The 23,090-nt window shown below is 38.0% G+C and overlaps 1 protein-coding gene across 1 annotated transcript in view; it reads right to left on the bottom strand.

Moving 5' to 3' along the window:
* erp44 (endoplasmic reticulum protein 44) overlaps window positions 1-23,090 on the bottom strand; it is an 89,088-nt gene that overhangs the window by 41,246 nt on the left and 24,752 nt on the right. Inside the window, exons 2-4 of the mRNA XM_063043899.1 lie at window positions 15,354-15,426; window positions 14,469-14,508; window positions 11,763-11,878 (exon numbers count right to left, since the gene is read on the bottom strand). Coding sequence (XP_062899969.1) covers window positions 11,763-11,878; window positions 14,469-14,508; window positions 15,354-15,426 — 229 coding nt within the window. The remainder of the gene's footprint in view (window positions 1-11,762; window positions 11,879-14,468; window positions 14,509-15,353; window positions 15,427-23,090) is intronic.

Raw genomic sequence — 23,090 nt, 5'->3', positions numbered from 1 at the left:
GATTCGTACAGAAATTATGGGCTTTGTTAAAGACCTGATTCATACGGAAATCTCAACTAAGTTCCAGAAAATTGCCGATTTAATTGATAAGATGCAAACATGTATTGCGGAACATCAGTCGGCTATATCTGATCTTCAAAAATCCGCGCAACAAAGTGAGCTTAAGATGGGGAAAGTCGAAGAAACAATTAATGTAATGAAGAAGAAACTTGACTTTTTGACTTTTAAAAACTCTGACTTGGAATCTAGAATGCGACGGCAGAATTTACGAATGATTGGCGTCAGGGAAGCCGTTGAAGCTAACAACCCCATGAAATATTTCTCTCAACTTTTAAAAGATGCATTCCCTACTGTATTTCCTGACCAACCACCGCTACTGGATCGTGTTCACAGAATCCCATCATACTCGTCTAGGTCAGATAGACCTAGGCATGTTATCTTACGTTTTCATTACTTTCAAGACAAGGAGAGACTGTTTTGATTCGCTCGATCTAAAGGTTTCATTGATTTTTCGGATCTTAAGTTCCGATTCGTGGAAGATTTCAGTAAACCAATCTGGGACCAACGGGTCCGTTACAGATCCGTGATGTCGGAATTCTATAAGATGGATTTAAGACCAGCGCTGCTGTACCCTGCACGTCTAAGGATTCGCATGTTAGATGGAGCCCTTCGTTTTTTTGATTCTCCATCGGATGCCCAGAGTTATCTGGATCAACTTTCATCTTCAACATCTTAATTGCCTTTTTTTTAATTTTCTCCGTTGATCGGAGGCTGTGAATTGGTTGGTTTTAACTTTTCTGTGCCCTATTTGGGCAGAAAAGTTTACTTTCGATTTCTTAATATGGCTGCTAAACTTTCTTTTTAACTGCGTCATTTCTTTCTTTTCCCAGGGGATTCTGGGTGGTTACTTCCCTTTTGTCATCTTACGTATTTCCTGTGCGGCCTTAAATTTTGTAGTTTTTTTTAAATTTTATTCTGTTTTGCTTTTTATAATCATTTTATGTTAATAATCCTATTTTTTTTGTTGCTGTGTCTATTCATGAGTTTGAGGTTTATTGTGGTTTTTTTTTAATATATACTTTCCGGCTTTTGTTCTGTTCTGTGTGTATTTTAATTGAGCTAACTTTTTTTTACTTATTTTTTTACTGTTTTACAATTAGCTGATCCTTTTCATATTTATACCTTTTTTTTAGGGAGCGTATACCGGAAGTCATGGGGGTAGTTTTAGCGCTTGCTTCTTTCTGGCGGGTCTGCTTTAGATTTCGCCTTGGGGTCTTGGGGTGGGGGGCGGTGGGAGGGGCTTCACGTTTTAGTTTGTTTCTCTTTGGGCTATATACATTATTGAAGTATTGGTTGCGTCCTTTTCCCCGGTATCTTTTGTATGTTCTGTTTCCTCTCCGGGTTTGTGGGTCGCGCCTATTGTCAATCCTCCTTGTTATGGGTTGACTTTAGGATTTATGGAGTCTATTATTAATTTTGTCTCCTGGAATACTAATGGTCTTAATCATCCTATTAAAAGGAAAAAAGTTTTTAAAGTGTTCCGGAGACTTAAAGCACAAATTTTATTTTTACAAGAGACCCATGTACGGAGGGGGGACAGACTACGTTTTTTCAAATTCTGGAAGGAACAACAATTTCATTCGAACTCCAATGCTAAGATTCGAGGCGTCTCTATTTTTATAGACTCCTCAGTTACTTTTATACAACAGGATATTATCTCTGATCCGAATGGTAGATTTTTATTGGTTAGTGGTTTACTATTTAATAAAAAAGTAGTTTTGGTTAATGTTTATGCTCCTAATATGGATTGTCCGGAATTTTATAAATCATTGTTTGATCAGTTTCCGAATTTGAACGAGTTTTCATTGATTTGGGGCGGAGATCTTAATACCTGTTTATCTCCAGCTTTGGACCGTTCGGCTCCTTTACGGACTTTACCTAATAAATCTGCAAATTTGATTAATTTTTTCCTTTCTGATTCTGGGTCGATGGACATTTGGCGTTTTCTGCATCCTCAGGAAAAAGATTTTTCCTTCTTTTCACATGTTCATCATTCCTATTCAAGAATTGATTATTTTTTCATTGATTCTCGTCTCATTCCTTCAGTGATTAAATGTGATTATGATTCTATAACCATTTCGGATCATGCTCCACTTAAGCTTTCTATTAAAATTATGGCCAATATACAAAACAATAGACAATGGCGTTTTAATTCGCTGTTGCTTCAGGACTCGGACTTTGTTAATTTTATGAATGAACAGATTGAGCTTTTTTTTACAATTAACCATACAGAAGATATTTCGGTTAACACTCTTTGGGACACTTTTAAAGCCTATATTCGGGGTCAGATTATTTCGTATTCCGTTGCTTTGAGGAAGAAACAGAAGCAGGAGGAGATGGTAATTGTGGACAAGATTAAAGAAATTGATAAGAAATATGTTATGGCTCCTTCTGAGGAGCTATACAAACAAAGAACTGAACTTCAAATGGAACACAGTTTACTACTCTCGTCCTCGATTGTAAACCAATTAAAGAAAACAAGAAGTGATTTTTATGTTCACAGTGATAAAATTGGCAAGCTGCTGGCTAATCAATTGAAATCTAATTATGTTAAATCTCAAATCAATCAGATTTATAACCAAAATGATCGATTGATATTGGATCATGTGGGGATTAATCAAACCTTTTGTGATTTTTATTCTTCTTTATATCAATCAGAGTCTCCTCGAGATTCTAAATATATGAATGATTTTTTAGATAAGTTAGACTTCCCTCAGATTTCACAGGATATGTCTTCTTTATTAGATACTTCCATTACAATGGATGAGATTAAGAATGTTATTTTTTCTATGAATCTGGGGAAAGCTCCTGGCCCTGATGGGTTTACCGTTGAATTTTATAAATGTTTTGCTTCTTTATTGATTCCTTGGCTCTATAAGGTTTTTGAGGCTTCTTTGAAACTTGGTAAACTTCCGGAATCTTTTAATAGAGCATCAATTTCTTTAATACTAAAGAAGGATAAAGACCCTGCTCAATGTGCATCTTATAGACCAATATCTTTATTAAATGTTGATTCTAAAGTTTTTTCTAAGTTATTAGCAAATAGACTAGAAAAAGTACTTCCTTCTATTATTTCGGAAGACCAAACGGGTTTTATTAAAGGTCGTTACTCTTTTTATAATATTCGTACATTGTTAAATATTGTTTATACTCCCTCACAAAATGTTCCTGAGTGTGTTATTTCTTTAGATGCCGAGAAAGCTTTTGATAGAGTAGAATGGCCTTATTTATTTAAGGTGCTTGAAATGTTTAATTTTAGCTTGAAATTTATATCCTGGATTAAACTGTTATATCACTCCCCTGTAGCCTCGGTTCGTACTAACTCCTTAAACTCACCTTTTTTTCCTCTCTTTCGTGGTACTCGACAAGGCTGTCCTCTTAGTCCCCTATTATTTGATATTGCATTAGAACCTCTTGCAATTGCTATTCGAGAATCTTCAAATATTACTGGGATAACTCGGGGATTAAAGTCCCATAAATTATCACTCTATGCTGATGATTTACTTTTATATATTTCTAATCCTGAGAGATCCATTCCTGCTGTTTTAGAGTTATTAGCACAATTTGGTCTTTTCTCAGGTTATAAATTAAATCTTAGTAAGAGTGAACTTTTTCCGATTAATAAACATCTTCCCTTATATTATAAATTTCCATTTAAATTGATTAATAATTACTTTTCATATCTTGGGATTAAAATTACTTGTAAACATAAAGATTTATTTAAGACTAACTTTTTACCATTAATAGACCATATTACTCAACTTTCATCTAAATGGTTTCCCTTATATTTAACTTTGATTGGTCGTATTAATGCAGTTAAGATGTTTTTTTTGCCAAAATTTTTATATGTGTTTCAGGCATTACCAATTTTCGTTCCTAAATCTTTTTTTGATAAAGTTGACTCTAAAATTTCTTCATTTATTTGGCAGAATAAGAATCCGAGACTGGGTAAAATACATTTACAGAAAGCTAAGAGAGATGGAGGTTTAGCATTACCTAACTTTAGATTTTATTATTGGGCTATTAATATTCGACATATGAAATTTTGGTTACTTGACCGGGACATACTATCTATTCCTAAATGGGTAGCATTGGAATTACAATCTGTTCAGGGTTATACACTTGGTTCTATTTTAGGTTCCTCTCTTCCTTTTGATTCGAAACGTCTTAAGCAGGTCTCTAACCCGATAGTTAAATATGCTTTGCGCATTTGGTTTCAATTCAGAAAATTTTTTGATCTTAATCAATTCGGGTTAGCGATTCCTATTTTAGGTAACATATTTTTTCCTCCCTCTTTTACGGATCGCGCTTTTCAAACTTGGAAGACTAAAGGTATTTTACGGTTTTTGGATTTATTTTTAGATGGTTCCCTTATGTCTTTTGAACAATTATCTAATAAATATAACTTATCAAGAATACATTTTTTTAGATATTTACAAGTTAGAAATTTCCTAAGTACTATACTTTCTTCCTTTCCAATGCTTCCTCCTATATATATTTTAGATTCGATAATTAACCTTAATCCATGTCAGAAAGGTGCATCGGCTATGATTTATAATATTATTATGAAACTTAGGAAAGCTCCATTTGATAAGATTAGGGTAGATTGGGAACAGGAATTGGGGCTTACCATTTCTGTGGATGATTGGGGGCAGATTTTACAATTAGTTAATACTTCCTCTATTTGTGCTAAACATTCCCTAATTCAATTTAAAGTGGTTCATAGAGCACATATGTCCAAAGATAAGTTAGCGCGTTTTTACTCGCATATTAATCCTTTCTGTGATAGATGTTCGGGGCAGATAGCCTCTTTAACTCATATGTTTTGGTCTTGCCCTACTTTGGAAACTTTTTGGAGAGATATTTTCAATATTATTTCTAAGGTATTAAATATAGATATCTCTCCTCACCCTATTACTGCTATCTTTGGACTACCTAAAATTTCTAGTAATCTTTCCCCTTCAGCCCGTAGAATGATTGCATTTCTTACTTTAATGGCGAAAAGATGTATTTTACAACATTGGAAAGAGCTTAATGCTCCAACTACCTTTTTTTGGTTTTCTCAGACGATTTTATGTTTGAATCTGGAGAAAATTAGAAGTAACCTTTATGATTCTTCATTTAAATTTGAACAGATTTGGGGACCTTTTATTCGATATTTTCATTTAATGTAATATTTACCCTTCTTGTTTTTTCTTCACTGTTTTAATGGAGGTCGGGATTGAGGACGTGATTTTAAGTTTAACTCTGTTTGGTTTCAAGTTAGCCCATTGCTTTGCTTTGCTTTTAGTTAGTTGCACGGTGGGTTTTTTTTTGGGGGTTTTTTTTTTCTTTTTTTTTCCATTGATATATATAAAATCTAGTATACTATTATGTTATCTTGGTTTCTTATGCTTAAATTACATTGTTTGTAGTATTTTCTTTTTGGTATTGTTATCTTTTGGAATTTTATTATACTTTAACATTGTATTAATGTTTATATGGCTTACCTTTTTTGTATACTTACTCAATAAAAAGATTTAAAAAGAAAGAAAAGACATGGTAGAGAACGTAGTACTTGGGCTTCTGCACGCCTCTTGTGAGGGGGACTGAGAGTTGCACCTCAATGCACAAGAACCATGATCCCATGGTGCTTTGCCTATGATACAATGAATTATGCCAGGTACCTGTCCCCTTACTCTGCTCAGATGATGAACCTCCCAAGGAACTGTTCTGTGTATGAGGCCTTCAAGACCGGCTAATTCTCAGTGCAGTTGTCAAGTAACAACCCCTTTGGGCAGATCCCTGTGGACCAGGCTATTGAAGCCACAGTGAACAAAGGCACAAAGACTGCTGGAGGCACATCACGGTTCAGCCTAAATGCTGGAACTATCAAGCGTTACTACTAACAGCTGAGCACCACAGTGCATTCCTGGGACAGTTAAGGAAGATGGTGCAAGACAACAAATCAGAGCTTTCTCAAGCGGAGCTACAGCGGCCAAGAATCCAGAAAAATGAGGAAGCAGTTTTACCAGTGGTTAGCCTCATAAATGAATGGGTCAAACCATTTGCAGAGAAGCGGGACCTCATTAGCAACTCTATGGCAAAGGCAGCCCCCAAGGACATTGCCTCCGACCTGATGAAGGCATATGAGATTGGTGAGCAATACGATACAACCTTCAAGGATGAGAGACTAGAGGAAAACTCACCAGCAAAGAAATTCCATGACCCAATGAAAACCAACAAGCTGAAGACATTCAGTGATATGTGTAAGAAGAGAGAAGTGAAATAGAGGAAGGCGGAGTACAGAGCAAAGCTACAGCAGATGATTCTGTATGCAACTGTGAATGACAAATGTTATAGAATCACATCTCAAGACAGTGAGGTGTCAGCTCTTCAGTGTCAACAAGAAGCAGATGGCCGCCTACTTCTCCATGCTGACCCATGCCACAAGAGAGGGATACCAATCTGTAGTGATCTGTTCAGAAGACACAGATGTCTTTATCATGTCTTTAGCTTTTTGTGACAAGATTGAGGCCCCATTGTTCCAGAAGTGTGGCACTAGAACCCCATACAAGGCTTGTAGACATCAGGAAGGTTGCTGCCACTGATGGCATAGAGATTTGCAGGGCTCTCATCGGGTTGCACACATATACAGGAAATGACACTGTAAGTGCTTTTGCAGGCAAAGGTAAGACAAGTGCCCTAAAACTCCTGACCAGCAACAGGGAAACTCAGGACACATTCTTAGAGTTGGGTCAGGAATGGGACCTCTCCCCAGAACTGATGGACAAACTGGAGGCATTTACATGTCTCCTGTATGCCCTGAAAGCATTGCCCACCAAGGTCAATGAGCTCAGGTATCACCTTTTCTGTGCCGAGAAAGGTGAAATTGAAGGTCATCAACTCCCACCATGCAAGGACTGCTTAACAAAACATGCACAGCAAGCCAACTACCAGGCTGGTATATGGAGAAGATGTTTGGAGAAGGACCCACAAGTGCCAAGCCCTGTTGGCAGAGGATGGAAGATGGAGAGAGAAGAGGAAGCTGAACAGTTGGTGGTGCACTGGATGGAAAGCCAGCCAGCACCCAATGCCGTCCTGGATCTACTGGCCTGTAACTGTCCAAAACAATGTTCAGTTGCAAATGGCCTCAGGTGTACTGACTTGACTGATATCCTCCCCCTCCTGTCTTCTCCTATCATTTTGGATCTCCCCCTCCAACTTTCAAATCCCTTACTCACTCTTCCTTCAGTTCGTCCTGACGGAGGGTCTCGGCCTGAAACGTCGACTGCACCTCTTCCTACAGACGCTGCCTGGCCTGCTGCGTTCACCAGCAACTTTGATGTGTGTCGCTTTGATTAAATATATTCATTTTACAACCAAATGGGGCCTAGGTTATGGCCATGTGGAACCCCACATTTGATACAAATATAGCAATTCTATATGCTATGACAGAAGCTTAGGATTGTTGTATCAAATCAAAACAATATGGAAAATATCATAACATTGATAAAACTCCAGAAATCTATCCAAATGAGGTTTTTTACCTTTTGGGGGGGTGGGGCAATATTTTCTGTTGTACTGATGTTAATATAGAATATACACAAAAAGTGATTACTTATTTGAAGTAATAAAGCTACCACTGGTGCAATGCTATCACATATTTTCTAATTCTAGAGATGCATACCTTGCCAAAAATCACTATGAGCGTTATCCCCCTCAGATGGTACCGACCAACCCTGCTGGCTCACGGACTAAGTGGGCTGAACTATTAGCTGATCTAAAAAGCCATTTCATAGACATCCTAAAAATTTCCCCCTGTTGGGATTCAGCACCGACCTGATTTTCCTAATCTATCTGCATATTGAAATCGGCCATGACACTGCCTATTTGGCATGCATTTTCTATCTCCTGTTTAATTTGTAGACCACATCCTTACTACTGTTTTGGCGGGGTGGGAGGGGTTCAGTCTTTTTACTCTTGCAGCTCCTTGGCTCTATCCACAATGATTCAACATCTTCTGACCTTGTGTCACCTCTTTGTAATGATATGATTTCATACTTTATCAACAGAGCCACACCCCACCCCCCACCTTCTTGCCTGTCCCTTTGATACAATGTATATCCTTGGACATTAAGCTCCCAGATATACTCTTCTTTCAGCATGATTCAGTGATGCCACAATTTTATATATGCTAATCTGTAACTGGGCTACAAGTTCATCTACCTACCTCTGTATACTGTACACATTCAAATGTTTAACACTTTCAGTTCTGTATTCACTTTTTTCAATCTTGTCCAGCTCTTACGTTGAACTCATCCTGTTGAATGCAATTTTGCCCCATCATCAGCCTCCCCTTGCTAGGTGTAACATATCCCTTTGGTGACATATCTACTTTTGATAATAAATTTACTTTGAACACGTGTTCCAAAGTAGCAAACAAATCCCATTACCTTCTGAAAGGTATTCTATAAGTCATAGAAGAAGAAGAAAGAAGAAAGCCCTTAACTCCCAGTGGAGTCATCGGGACACAGTTCGTGATGGCATTTTTTAAAAAGCAGGCTTTCGTATTTTTACGAGGCCAAGCTGCTAGCTCGATGCTTAACCCAGCACGGATGGAAAGCGTGCAAGGGAGCTGGCTGGATTCGAACTCCGAAGTCCAGCGCCGATGCCACTACACCACCAGCCGGCCCATTCTACAAGTCATACAAGAGACTAATTTTCCTTAAAACTGAAAATTCTCTCAATTATGAAGGCAAACATACAAGTTTAATAAACATTTTACGTTAATGACACTAGTAGAAGGCAGACTACCAAAGTCCATCTAGTTTGCAATCTACCACTCCACAAATCTAATGATGATCACAAGTTTCTCTGCTTACAGACAGATTGAAAAGTCAACACTTAAGTAAAAGTTTCAATTGATAAAACATGCAAGATATATTTATTTATTTAGCAATATAGCACGGAGTAGGCCCTTCCGGTCCTTTGAGTCACATTACCCAGAAATCCCACAACCCCAATTAACCCTAACCTAATCACAGGACAATTTACAATGACCAATCTTTGGATTGTGGGAGGAAACCAGAGCATCCAGAGAAAACCCCCACATTCCATGGGGAGGACGTATGGTGACTCCATACAGAATGGTGCTGAAATTAAACTCCAAAACACTGAGCAATAACAGCATCATGCTAAACATACACTACCAGGGCACCCCAGTATATTCTCTTCAGAGTGACATGTAGTATGACCTCAAGTCTTGTACACAATAATGAAATTATGAAAGAATATAACATTACTGCAACCAATTTAAGAGCTGCATTTCAACTATTATGCACAGTACAATTGATACACTATACTTCAATTTCAAAGAATGAATCAAGTTTCCGACATAGTTTTCACAAAGATCTTGTGTTTGTGGTTAGATATGAAAGGCGGAATTTTGGATGGTGACCATCAGCATGTAGGCAGGAGACTGAAAACCTGACTGGATGTGGAGAGGGTCAGCAACTCAGTGCTATCATTTCGGATGATCTGTCCTAAGTCCAACACGTAACTGTCATTACAAAGAAAGCACCACAGTGCCTCTACTTTCTCATTACACCTCTAGTTAGTCCAAATTTGGCATCTCATCTAAAACTTCGACAAGCATCTACAAATGTGCAGTGGAGAGTATACTGACTGGTTGCATCAGAGCCTGGTATGGAAATGTCAATGCCTTTCAGTGGAAAAGCCTACAAAAAGTAGTAGATATAGTCCAGTCATCATGGGTAAGCCCTCCCTACCATTGAGCACACCTACAAGGAGTACTGTTGCAGGAAACCACCACCTAGGCCATGTTTTCTTCTCCCTGCTGTCATCAGCCAGGAGGTTCAGAAGCCTCAGCACTCACACCACCAGATTCAGTAACAGTTACTAACCCTCAACCATCAGGCTCTTGAACCAGAAGGGATAACTTTACGCAACTTCGCTCACACCAACACTGAACTGCTCCCACAATGCGTTAGACTCACTTTCAAAGATTCTTCATTTCTTCTCAATATTTATTGCTTATTTATTATCATTTTTTTTTGTATTTGCAGTGTTGGCTTCTGCACATTGGCTGTTTGTCCATCTTTTTGCATGTGGTTTTTCCTATTGATTCTATTGTTTCTTTATATTTACTGTGAATACCCACAAGAAAATGAATCTCAGGGTATTATTTGTTGAGATGTATGTACTTAGATATTAAGTTTACTTTGAAATAGAATGGTTACCATGAATTTAAACAATACAACCACGAGTCACTGGTTTATTTAATGTAATATTTCATGATAGTTTATCTTTTTGTCACTTGCTGATGCATAGGTGCTGCATGTATAATTATGTAGAAATACTGGAAATAATTACTAACATTACCTTTATTTAGAACAGAGAGAGAAGTTGAACTGGCAATGAAGATTCATGAAAGTCAGGCAATAGATATACACATCACCTAAATCATTAAAATTTTTGGCGGAGACAGCCTTTTGTTTCTGTGTCCTTGTGGACCAAAACAAATTTACAATAAATCTTATTCCTCAGCTCAGTCATAAACTGCAGAACTCAGTACTCATTCTGCTTTCTCTTTTATAAAAAAGTGATTTTTAAATCTTCATCAACTCTTCAGGCAGTGAGTTACAGACACCCCATTGGTCATTGAGCCAACTAATTCTCTTAATCTTATTTTATGCTTAAATCTCTGCCATTGTTACTGACTTTACTGCTAAGTGAAAAAGATGTTTTCTAAGTAACCTCATTTAGGTCTTTCATATTTATACAGCTCAATTAAAACAGTGAAGGAAAGAATCCCAGTTTTCCTCAAAGCTGTAACTCATTAACTCTGGCAATACCCTTTTAATCATTCTTGGCATCCTTGCTAATGCTTCTATATCCCTCCCATAATGTAATGACTAAAAATGCCCATTGGTGCTCTAGATACAGCTCAATTAACATGTTTACACAGTGCTGGCAGACCAATCTTTGAATTACATGTCAATTTTTTCATTTCCTTTTTAAGAACACCATCTCCACTTTAGCTTTGATTTTCCCTTGAGCAGAACTTTAAATAAAGCAACCAGTTTTCTTGACTTAGAAGATTAATTTCCAATTAATCAGATAAATCAAGGGTCTACCCATAAGTTTTCAACAATTATTCTACACTCCATCTTAACCACCTTATTTATTGACCCACATAGTTAAGTTCAGGGTTTTGTGAAAGTGCACCAAAAGATCCTCCTATCCTCTACAAAAGTATGCTACCACTTTAGCACCCCACCCCCAACGCATTAACAAAATGTTTTTCTGGATTAAATTTGCCACTTGTACCCACCTGAACAACCTATTGGTTTCTTCCTCTAATCTGGTATACTTTCCCTCACAGGCACACTGTCAATTATAGTACAAGCAGCAATTTTTTTTATATATGGTAGTCCTTACATACAAAAGCAAATGTGCAAGAAATAAGTGTGGAGTCTTGTAGAACCTCACTGCACAAAACCCTCCAAATCACCAAAATTCCCACTGACAATTTAACTACAACGTCAAAATAGACAAATGACAATATTTGACACTTGGCAATTTTTCAAGTAACGGTAAGAATACAAGTTTTGACACCACTTTGGTTATTGTTATATTTTCCATTTTATGTTCAACCTCCTTTATCAATTTCATGATATTTATTGAATCTGGTTACTCACAATGTTGGTCACAATCAACCCTAGCAAAGACTATGTGCTTTGGATCTGGAAATTCTTCTTTTACAAGTGACGACGCCTCTTCAAAGATAGGATGTAGCATTTGACTGAATCGACACCTAGTGATTAAGACAAAGTACATCTCAGTGTCAAAACAAAAAAATGTGCAACATCTTCCTTTGTGCTCTTTATGGTGTCCATCTTCTTTTCAGTTTAAAACAGTTGGTAATTTTTCTTCAACAATATCATAAATGTTTCCATACAATTGTGTTTGACATACTATAACATCAATATTTCATACAAAGCATCAGTTACCAGGTGACATAAATACCTTAGAATCTTCTAATCAAAAAGGAAATACATATCACAGGACTAACCAGTGCCTGGTGTGCTGTCACCATTCAGGTCAGTGGCTGAGTGGGAGTTTAAGGGTAGGGAGCATATATGGGACTTCCCTTAGAAGGGGTGTCAGTCTGGCACTACACTTTGAAGATCTAGTTGTCCTGGAAGTAAATGAGGAGAATTGAACAGGTGATTGATGTGATTTGATAGAGAAACAAAGCAATTGATCTAAGCCCCTAGTTGATTCTCTGAGGTGACAAAGTGACACGGGGACATGTTAATACATTTCAGTTTATTGCAAGTATATCTTAAATCACTTAGAACTAGAATAAATTGTTCTCAATCTAATTTCCAAGCTCTTTGTGAGAATTTTTAAGAGTGAGTCAAGGGAATGCTTTTAGAAAAATGGAGCACTAAAATGCAAATTTATTTGCAGATAGAAAAACATTTGCTGGCATCAATGGTATCTATAGGGAGAAACACTGCATCCAAAATCAGGAATATTAGGAATAGGAATAGACTGTCCTGCTATTCAATGAGATCATAGCTGACAAGTGGGTCTCAGTTCCTCATTTTTTTTTGCCAGTTCACAATAACCCTCAATTCCCCAATCTTTCAAATGAACAATCTCCACCTGAAATAGATTTTATGATTTGGTTTCCACCATGCTTAAGAGTTTTATTAAACTCACCTGTTATAAATGATTAGACCCTTATTTTGTAGGCTTGATCCCTGTGCGTTACCCAGTGGCAACTGTTACAAAATGTTAAACTCTAACCACTCTGCAATAACGCAGCAAATACCATTTTACCTTTTAACTGTTAGGAAATTATTGTAATTCATGCATGATTGCACCTAGACAGTTGCCATTTAGGGCCATACCCTTCTGCTAAATTGGAAAAACTATCTGTGTGCTGCATTAACACAAAGGAAAAAGGGAGGGGAAAAAAAGGCAAACGTGAGGTACCACTAGTGAAATAGTCTCATTCATGCATTACAAGTAGTTGACAGCAAGATGAGAATAACATTTCACCTCTACAGATATCAGTTGATACACCTTTAATTTTTCTGATTATAGAAGTGATTACAGAAACCAAGAAAACTGATTTTAAAAGGATATTAATAAGTACAGTCCTCAGCTTGTATTCCTTCCCCTCCCTCCTCCTTATTCTTGCTTCTTCCCCCTTCCTTTCCAGTCCTGATAAAGCATCTTGGCCTGAAATGGCAGCTATTGATTCCTCTCCATTGATGCTGCTTGACCTGTTGTATTCCTCCAGCATTGTATTTGCTGCTCAATATGAGCCTTTGCTTGAAATTACACATAAAAAGCTACTAAATAGAGTTCAAAGTGATTCCATTATTATCAATACAAATCAATATTTTCACTGATTTTAAAATTCTTAAAAATAGCACATTTATGTATCATGCATACGTCTCTGAAAAAGAAATTCAAGACTGGAATCTCCAAGTTGTAGGAACTACTACAAAGTAACTCACCCTTGTATTTAATTTCCAATAATTTATAATCAATTTATGTTTGCAAAAAGTACTTTCTACCACTTGTTGAATCAGGTGATATTGTGATTCAGGTTTTTCGCAAGTCAAGAATGAGGCATAAAACTTGGTGGTTATAATTATTAGGTATAACAAAGAAAAGCAAAGAAAGACCAAAGTTGTGGTCACGTAATACTAAAAACTAGCTCAAACTAGACACATCATGACATTCCAGTGATAAGGAATAAGCTATGAAATAGTCATGTTCAACTTGATATCCTTTTGTCAAGTATTCTTATTCATATTATTAATACTTTATTCCTGTATTTTTAATACTTTTGCTTTTAGATAATTAAAGTTAATAAAAGTTCAGATAAACTTTTTTCTAACAACATTCACAGCAAATTTCTTTGCTGTTCTTCAATAGTTTGCAATGCTAAAGTAAAACTTACTGGCACAAATATTTTTGAGGCAACAATTTTATTGCTTTTTCAGTCAGTGCTGCAGTGTGTAGAGCAGCACCCTTGAGAAACTGCGTCATGTTAATGTGCCTCCCCTATTGACTCAAATGTGCTCCTAACAGTACATTGCAAATATCTACTCGGGTTATTTTGACGATTCTTCCTGTTACTGTTAATAAAGCAAAACCAGTAAACAGTTTTAAGATTTCCTTTCAGTCCTCATGTTGGGTTACTAAAGATAAAGTTCCTGCAGCTTACGGTATCATCTAATATCACTATGGGAGCATCACCAACTTGAGGTCTGTGAGAGTTGAAAAAGGATCACTCCTCAGGACCATGAGCGGAGGGATGAAAAACATTCTAAAAACAGATATTCTATTATTTAAAATTTGTTTTTAAATGCCCCACTTACCAATCTGCATAAAAATTGACTAGAGCAACATCTGCACTGCCTGTGTGGTTTTGAGGGTGGAAGAAGAAAAGGAAATTACAAATTAAAATTAATAGACAATAACACATTTCAGATTTACAATTCAAAAAAGTTCTAAATTTAAGAGATTGCTGTAAATACTATGCTAAATAATTTGTGCGAACTATGCAAACAGTGGTGCAAACAGTGCAGAACAAAATTTCAATTTAGTTGCAGTTTTCATACTACTTATATCCAGTGTGTTGAATCCATAACTTCCAAATTAGTGCCATAACATATCAATATACCCTTTAAATTCAGGCATTCTAGAGAAGATACAATTAATAAAGTTATGTACAATAGCTTAATTTTAATACATAATCCTTCAGTCTGATTAATCTTTAAACTATGATCAAATTTAGCAATAGTTATAAATGGTAAAAAAAAACCCTTCTAGTCATTATCAGTTTGAAGACCACAATAGCAAATGACTGGGATTCAAATTAGATTACGAAGTTAAGAATTTGAATTATATCATTCTCAGTTTATTGTCCTTATTGCTATTACTAATTTAACCAATTTAAGAGGAATAGACAAAAATTACTAAAAAAAATTCAACAGATCATTAAAGAGTGCAAAAAAAATGCAAAGGGCTGGCAATATGGTACATACACTATATAAGAATGCAATTCTCATGTTAAGAATCTTACAATTTCTTAGCATTGAGTCCATTTTGCCATTGTCCAAGTCTATGAATAAGTCTATGAACTCTCAGGGTATTTTTTTTTAAATTTTCAAATATATAATCTTGGGCAGATTACATTGAGGGTTTACATTGATTCCAATCTCTGTAGCAAAGTTATCACAAGATTATGAAAAAGCACTTACCTAAAATTTCATCAATATTTCCACTATCAAGATTTATTATTTCACTGTGAATTGAAGTACTAAGCCACATGCCCTGAAAGAAATAGAATTTTTTTTTAAAAATAGGTTGCTTTATTTGATGGCAGCCCACAGATACAATTCACATAAGTTATGAATCAAATAACAGAGTACAAATGATACTCAATTGTTCTTTTGAATTGAATAGAATCAAGTCCTTTATTTAATCTTGTAATTACAGTACACAACCTAAAAAGGTAAAATAAACATGATTCAAATTATTACTTAAATACTAATATTTAAGAAACTGAGGATAGCAATATTTTCCATGTTGAACCAACCCTTCGAACTCCTTGGCCAAGCAAATATCACTTAGCTAAATATTATAATACATTTCAAATGGAAATACTATTTGTTAAGTCTGTTTTGCCCTTCCTCTCTTCCCTTGCCCATTAACTGATTGAAACCTTTGGAATTAGTTTTCTGAATTTAATTTTAATTTCTGCAGGACTAGAAAAAAGGATTGAATTCATTTCATGTTCACTTTATTTCTTGTCAATCAAACTTTATTTTCTTGTATTACCATTAGTTAAGTACATGAAACATTTCCAGTGTCAGAAACCTGTACAAGTTAGCCCTTTAATGTCAGAAATATAACTGTCCTCTGAATTAAATCATTGATGTCAATGAAAGTAAATGGCAACTCTCAAAAAGTAAATGGCAACTCTCAAAGTAAATGGCAACTCTCAAAGTAAATGGCAACTCTCAAAGTAAATGGCAACTCTCAAAGTAAATGGCAACTCTCAAAGTAAATGGCAACTCTCAAAGTAAGGAACACTTTTGTTTAAAAAGCCAGTGAATCAGGGCAAAAGAGAATAGTTTACTTCACATCATAATCTATCAAGACTAGAAAAAACAATTTTCCTTAGGTTCCCAAATGAAGCAATACAAACACTGATATTTAATCTATGTGCAATGACAGGCATCATCGTCTGTACTCATTTAACCATCAAGAATCTAAAATGCTGAGCCGCATTAAAGACAAAAAGGTACGGATTGTTACATTTGACTAGGTCAAGTCAAATTAATCCTGCTTCAATGTCAAGGACCTTGTATTTCAGACTTTACCTGTTACATTATAAACACTCAACTTTCCTTAGTTTTTGACCACTTTGCTCTTGATTAGTTATGGGCAGGCAGAGTGATAGTTGAGCTTGTAGCACATGCATTCTAGATCATGATTTTAAGAATTTTGTATAAACAGCTCAAAGTACAATTCAAGATTTCAAATGATTTATCAATATGGTGTTTAGCAGACTTGATGCAGTCATTTGAAAGTAAATCTTTGCTCAGTTTTAAAACTAGGCCAATTTTATCAGCATCTAGTTTAAGTAATTATACCATCTTGTGACCAAATTATGTCAGGTAGGTAGAAAACATGTATTAATCTCAAAACTTTAAGCTTCCTTTTAAAATTCATCTTGAGATCACATCAACTGACCATAGCTAAACTCACTTTTCATCACCTAACATTATCATCCCCTCATAACTAATAAGCTCAAGGCATAGGCCTCAATATTCCTTGTACAACTGGATCTTTTATTTCCTTACTCGCAGAACCCAGCCAGTTCGAATTAGCAGCAACATCTCCTCCACAATCACCATCAGCACAAAGCTGTGTGCTTAGCTGCCTGCTCTACCCACTTTATACTTATGACTGAAGCAAGTACAGCTCCAATGCCATACTTAAAGTTGCTGATGACACTGTTGACCAAATCAAAGGTAGTGACAAATCTGCACATACTGTAGGAGGGAGATTGAAAATCTGGCTAGTGGTGCCACAACTTCTCACTTAACGTTAGCAAAACCAAAGAGCTGATTATTGACTGCATGAGGAGGCAAATGGAAGGCCATGAGCCAGTCCTCACCACGGGATCTTAAGTGGAGAGGGTCAGCAACCTTAAATTCCTTGGTGTTACATTTTGAAGGATTGGATCTAGATCCAGCAAGCAAGTACTGTTACAAGAAGGTACATAGTTCTTCTACTTTCTTGGAAATTTGCGAAGATTTGGCATTTCATCTCAAACTTTGACGAACTTCTTTAGATGTGCAGTGAAGAGTAAATGGACAGGTTGCATCACGGCCTGGCGTGGAAACGCCTATGCCCTTCAGTGGAAAAGCCTACAAAAATTAGTGGATACAGTCCAGTCTGTTATGTTTTGTAACTCCAGAAACTAATCAAAAGGAAAACACAGGAATCAGGGATAATCGAGTACCTAGTTTTATTTTTAGTGAACAACTAAACACATCATTCCCTTCCCCCCCTCCCCACTTTCCGCAGGGATCGCTCCTTACGCAACTCCCTTGTCCATTCGTCCCCCCCATCCCTCCCCACTGATCTCCCTCCTGGCACTTATCCTTGTAAGCGGAACAAGTGCTACACATGCCCTTACACTTCCTCCCTCACCACCATTCAGGGCCCCAGACAGTCCTTCCAGGTGAGGCGACACTTCACCTGTGAGTCAGCTGGGGTGATATACTGCGTCCGGTGCTCCCGATGTGGCCTTCTATATATTGGCGAGACCCAACGCAGACTGGGAGACCGCTTTGCTGAACACCTACACTCTGTCCGCCAGAGAAAGCAGGATCTCCCAGTGGCCACACATTTTAATTCCACATCCCATTCCCATTCTGACATGTCTATCCATGGCCTCCTCTACTGTAAAGATGAAGCCACACTCAGGTTGGAGGAACAACATCTTATATTCCATCTGGGTAGCCTCCAACCTGATGGCATGAACATTGACCTCTAACTTCCACTAATGCCCCACCTCCTCCTCGTACCCCATCCGTTATTTATTTATATACACATTCTTTCTCTCTCTCCTTTTTCTCCCTCTGTCCCTCTGACTATACCCCTTGTCCATCCTCTGGGTTCCCCCCCCCCTTGTCTTTCTCCCCAGGCCTCCTGTCCCATGATCCTCTCATATCCCCTTTTGCCTATCACCTGTCCAGCTCTTGGCTCCATCCCTCCCCCTCCTGTCTTCTCCTATCATTTTGGATCTCCCCCTCCCCCTTTCAAATCTCTTACTAACCCTTCCTTCAGTTAGTCCTGACGAAGGGTCTCGGCCTGAAACGTCGACTGTACCTCTTCCTAGAGATGCTGCCTGGCCTGCTGCGTTCACCAGCAACTTTGATGTGTGTTGCTTTATTTTTAGCGAGGTGCTCACATTTGACATAGTGGCATAATGACACATGCTATTGGTGTACTTCTTACATATAACGTGTAATTATTTAAACAAAGAATGCTTAATCAAACATTTAGAATATTACTCAAATATTAAATACACAACACTCTTCCCTGCTTAGCTATACACCCCTCCCCCCCTCCACCCCTATATAGACATCCACAGCACAGTACAGTTTGAATTGTCCCCATTCAGGCATACAGGTTTAATCGCTGTGTAGGATTTCGTACTCTTGTGGGATAATGTTTTTCCTGAGAGAGGGGGTCACTCTGCTTGGCAGGTGGGACTTGTGGCTGTGAAACACCCTCAAGTTCTGAGGCGTCAACTGCAGGAAGAGGCTCTGACAGCTTCGGACACCTTTCTTCTGGACATGTTGGCATCCTGAACAGTGAATAGCACGCTGTTCGCTCAGCTGATCTATCCAAGGCCACCAGAGCTTTGAGCTAATGCTTTCATTATGACCATGCCAGGATGACTGGCATGTAGCTCCTCCAACACTTTAGCTCTCAGCTTGTATGGTATAATGTTCAATCCCCACGCAAGGCAACTTCCATCCTGGTGCTGGTAAAAATGGGGGAAGTGAAATTTCTGCTGCGCATTCCAGCCATTTTGGGTTGCTATGTACATCTGAGAGAGTATGGAGTCTTTTCTAGTTTCCCTTGGATTGTCTGTGCCATAATTAGGAGACTTTGCATTTGCATTAAAGAGAAAATATCAAGGAGGAATGTCCTCTTGTAAACTTTTTAGGTATTTCCTTTTCCAGGGTAAGCGGGACAATCCATCAGCATTTGCATTAGTTGTCCTCGATTTCAATCGAGTGATTGTCTCCTCCAAGAAAAAAAGCCCCTTTCTGCATTCTTGCTGCTGCTGTTTATTGGACACCCTTCTGTGGATGAAAAAGGATACTAATGGTTGATGATCATTAATGAGGGTAAACACTCTCCCATACAGGTACTGCTTGAACTGTTTTACATCCCAAACCAGGCTCAAGGCCTGTCAATCTGTGTGCAATGTTTCTCTGCAACGGGAAGGGAACGTGATGCAAAGGCTATGGGCCATTGACTTCCATCAGTCGTAACACGTGACATGACTGCACCTATACCATAAGGCGAGGTGCCACAGGCAAGCTTTGCTAGATGATCTGGATCATAGTGTGTGAGTGCAGTGTCTGACATCTCTATTTCCTTTAGCTTTTGGAAAATTACCTCACACTGCTTTGAATATTGCCATTTCTTCCCGATAAGTAGTAATGTGTTCAAGGGATGAAACATTGTAGCCAGGGTTGGCAGAAACCTGTTACAGTAATTGACGAATCCTAAAAAGGACCACAACTGTAACATGTCCTTTGGCCTTAAGGCATCCACCACTAATTGAATTTTCTCAGTAGTCTTGTGCGTCAATGGTGTGACCACAGTAAGTGATGCTTTATTGAAAGAATTCACACTTGTCACGTCATGCCCATAACCTACCTGCCTTGAGATTATGGAAATATTCCTTGTCACCCTTACAGGTAACAATGATGTCATCAGGTAACGCTGGGTGCCTGGGCAGCCTTGCAACACCTAGTCCATAGTTTTCTGTCAGAGTGCAGATGCTTCTTCAAAAAAATAAGCCTATAAGTAAGCCCCTTTGTGAGTGTTTATGGTGAGAAATACTTTGGACTCTTCTTCCTTCGCCATTTGTAGGTAGGCCTTAACTATGTTCACTTTGCAGAAGTACTTCCCCCAGAAAGGTCTGCAAAGATCTCCTATACCTGGGAAGAGGTTATTGATCTACTTTCAGTACTGTGTTGATAGCGTCCTAAACTCACCACCGATCCTGAAAGATCTACTCTTCTTGGCTATTCGGACCCCTGGCATTGCCCATGGGCTTCACTCAACCTTCAGCCTCAATGCCACCTAATTAACTGGCTACTTTATCATGGATAGTACAAGGAACCAGACAGGCGTGGTAAAACTTGGGTGTGACACATTCTGTTTTACCCTTGATCCATTTTATTTTTCAATGCCATCCTTGAACACTGCAATAGAAGGATTAAATCGAAGAATATTCTAGTGAACTCAATGCACCAAGATCAAGATGCACAAACTAGAAGGAAAAGGAAGGCAAAGAAAGGTGCCCAGAGCAGTCAGAACCACTTCCTGCAGTCTCAGTCACAGAGTCAACTCCTGCAACCACCACAGAGGAGACCCAGAACTTGAGAATGTTTTCACAGCCATGAGTCTCACCTGCCAAGCAGAGTGACCTCCCTTGTCAGGAAAAACATTATCATTATCCCATTAGAGTAAGAAAGTCTCCAGAGCGATTAAGTCTTTAAGCTTGAATGGGACAATTTAAAATTTACTACACAGACATCCTCAGCGTAGTAGTTGCATTATGTAGTACACTGCGTACATAGTTGATATGCATTCTATATTGATTTGGAGTTTATAGCTAAGCAGGGAGGAGTGTATTTTACTAATATTTGAGTAATATTGTATATACATTGATTAAACATTCTTATTTAAATAATATGCAAAAATACATGAATTGCATACATCACGCTACCACTTGATATGTGCGTGCCTTGTTTAAAGTTAAAAGCAAAGTTAGACTTAAATTTTGGATGCTCGTGTCTTCCTTTGAATTAGTTTAATGTTTTGAAGTTACAAAACATAAGAGGGAGAGGGGAGAAAATTCCTTGCAGCATTTGCTGGAGGCCTTCTGTTTTTTTTGGTCCTTCTGTGAACTCACCACCGAGACCAAGTGTGCAGGGAGTTGAAAGGTTAGACATGGAGAGCAGGAGCTTTAATTAAAAGCCATGCCTGTATTGATAAGTTAAAAATATTAACTTATAACTTAATTATAATTTCAACTGTTCACAAATGTTTCTGATTATCAGATATTTAGAAATAGTTTTTAAAAGCTATTGTGAAAAGTTGGCAGTTCAGTCTGTGAGCAAGACTTCGAGATTCACTCACTGGGACATAGTTGCTGCTCACTTCAAGTTCTACCTTGAATCATTGGGGCACACACAGCTCAAATAAGTGCTGCGCGCAAAGTATAAGGTGATTTAAGCAGGCTTTTGCCCAGGGATTTCGTATTTTATGAAACTCAGACCATACTAACAGAAAGGGACATCATTTGGGTATTAAGAAATAACAATGGGAACATTTCTTAACCTCAAATTGCTTTTTGTAGAATATCATAATTTTTGTTAATTTGTTTTTCTTGTGTATGTTGTGTATCTGCAGTGTGTACTTATGATACGGCTGCAATTAAAATAAATTGCATCTTTACATGCACGGAATTGTGTACAAGAGAAATGACTGACTTTAGCAACAGCATCAACTTCTGCTAAGATGGTGGTGCACTCAGTCAGCACTCAAATGCTTTTGTTTTAAAAAAAAAGAGCAACTGCAAGGCCCTGCTGGACATTAAAAACATTGAAGTACTGCATGTTTACGCCATCAGTGAACTACTCACAGGCAGAGAAACTGAAGGAGCTGGACTTGGTGTGGACCGTGATGCTGGCCGTGACAGAAAAGGCATTGGTGTATGAAGGTGGTGTGTAGCCGAACAGCAAGTAAGCACCTCAGTCACTTTTCTTGTGATTGCAAGACCCTGTTGGTCATTGGTGATCAAGTCCAGTTCATTGGATTATTGGTGAACGGTGGATGTGGACAATGGGGTTGCTGAGTGGCCTCGGTCGTACAGAGGACTAAGGTCTGAAGCTGTGGCATTGCCTGCTGCAGCTGTCCAGGGCGAGAGGAATCAGAGTTAGGCACTCTACTGGAGTGGCGGCAGCAGTGTGCCACAGCATCCATACTGGAATCACTGCTGCCCCCAGTGTTCGCTCGGCAGAAGATGAACAGTATTGCATTCAACTGTAAACTGCTGCAACATACATGGACTCAGGGGTTTGGACTGTATTTTTTGTGTGACTGAATTTTACTGCTATCTTGTATGTGCTTTGCATCTTATATGTGCCCTGTGCTGTGTATGACTGTTGGTACAGTGTCTTGCATCCTGACCCCAGAGTAATGCTGTTTTGTTTGGCTGTATTTATGAATATCTGGATGACAATTAAACCTGAGCAAAAGAGGACATAGCTTAAAACTTACATGTGTGTCATTTCACTCAAATGATAAACAGGCAAAATTGGCTTCCTGAAAGGATGGAAGACTAGGGACAATGGTATACAAATACAGATGAAGAATTTTTAATTATCTGGGAATAAAATTAGCAAGACTGTTGGCAAGAGGGAAAACAAAAAACGAGAAAAGCAGATGCAACACATGGTGGACAAGCTATTTCCTGTACAAATTAGTGAACCTTTACAGGTACCAAGGACTCTTGCATTCGTGGTACTTCTGAAATTGCATCCCACTACCATAAATGGATAGTATTTGAGAAAAAACCCCAAGGCCTGGATTCATTGCTTCCTATAGAAACAGATGTTCATTAGAGTTTGAGCTGACAAACAAGAATGTTCAACACGTTACTTCCAGAC

Source organism: Mobula hypostoma, chromosome 3 (genome assembly GCF_963921235.1).
Source record: "Mobula hypostoma chromosome 3, sMobHyp1.1, whole genome shotgun sequence".
NCBI classification, from domain to species: domain Eukaryota; kingdom Metazoa; phylum Chordata; class Chondrichthyes; order Myliobatiformes; family Myliobatidae; genus Mobula; species Mobula hypostoma.
This window is presented reverse-complemented; position numbering and strand designations above follow the sequence as displayed.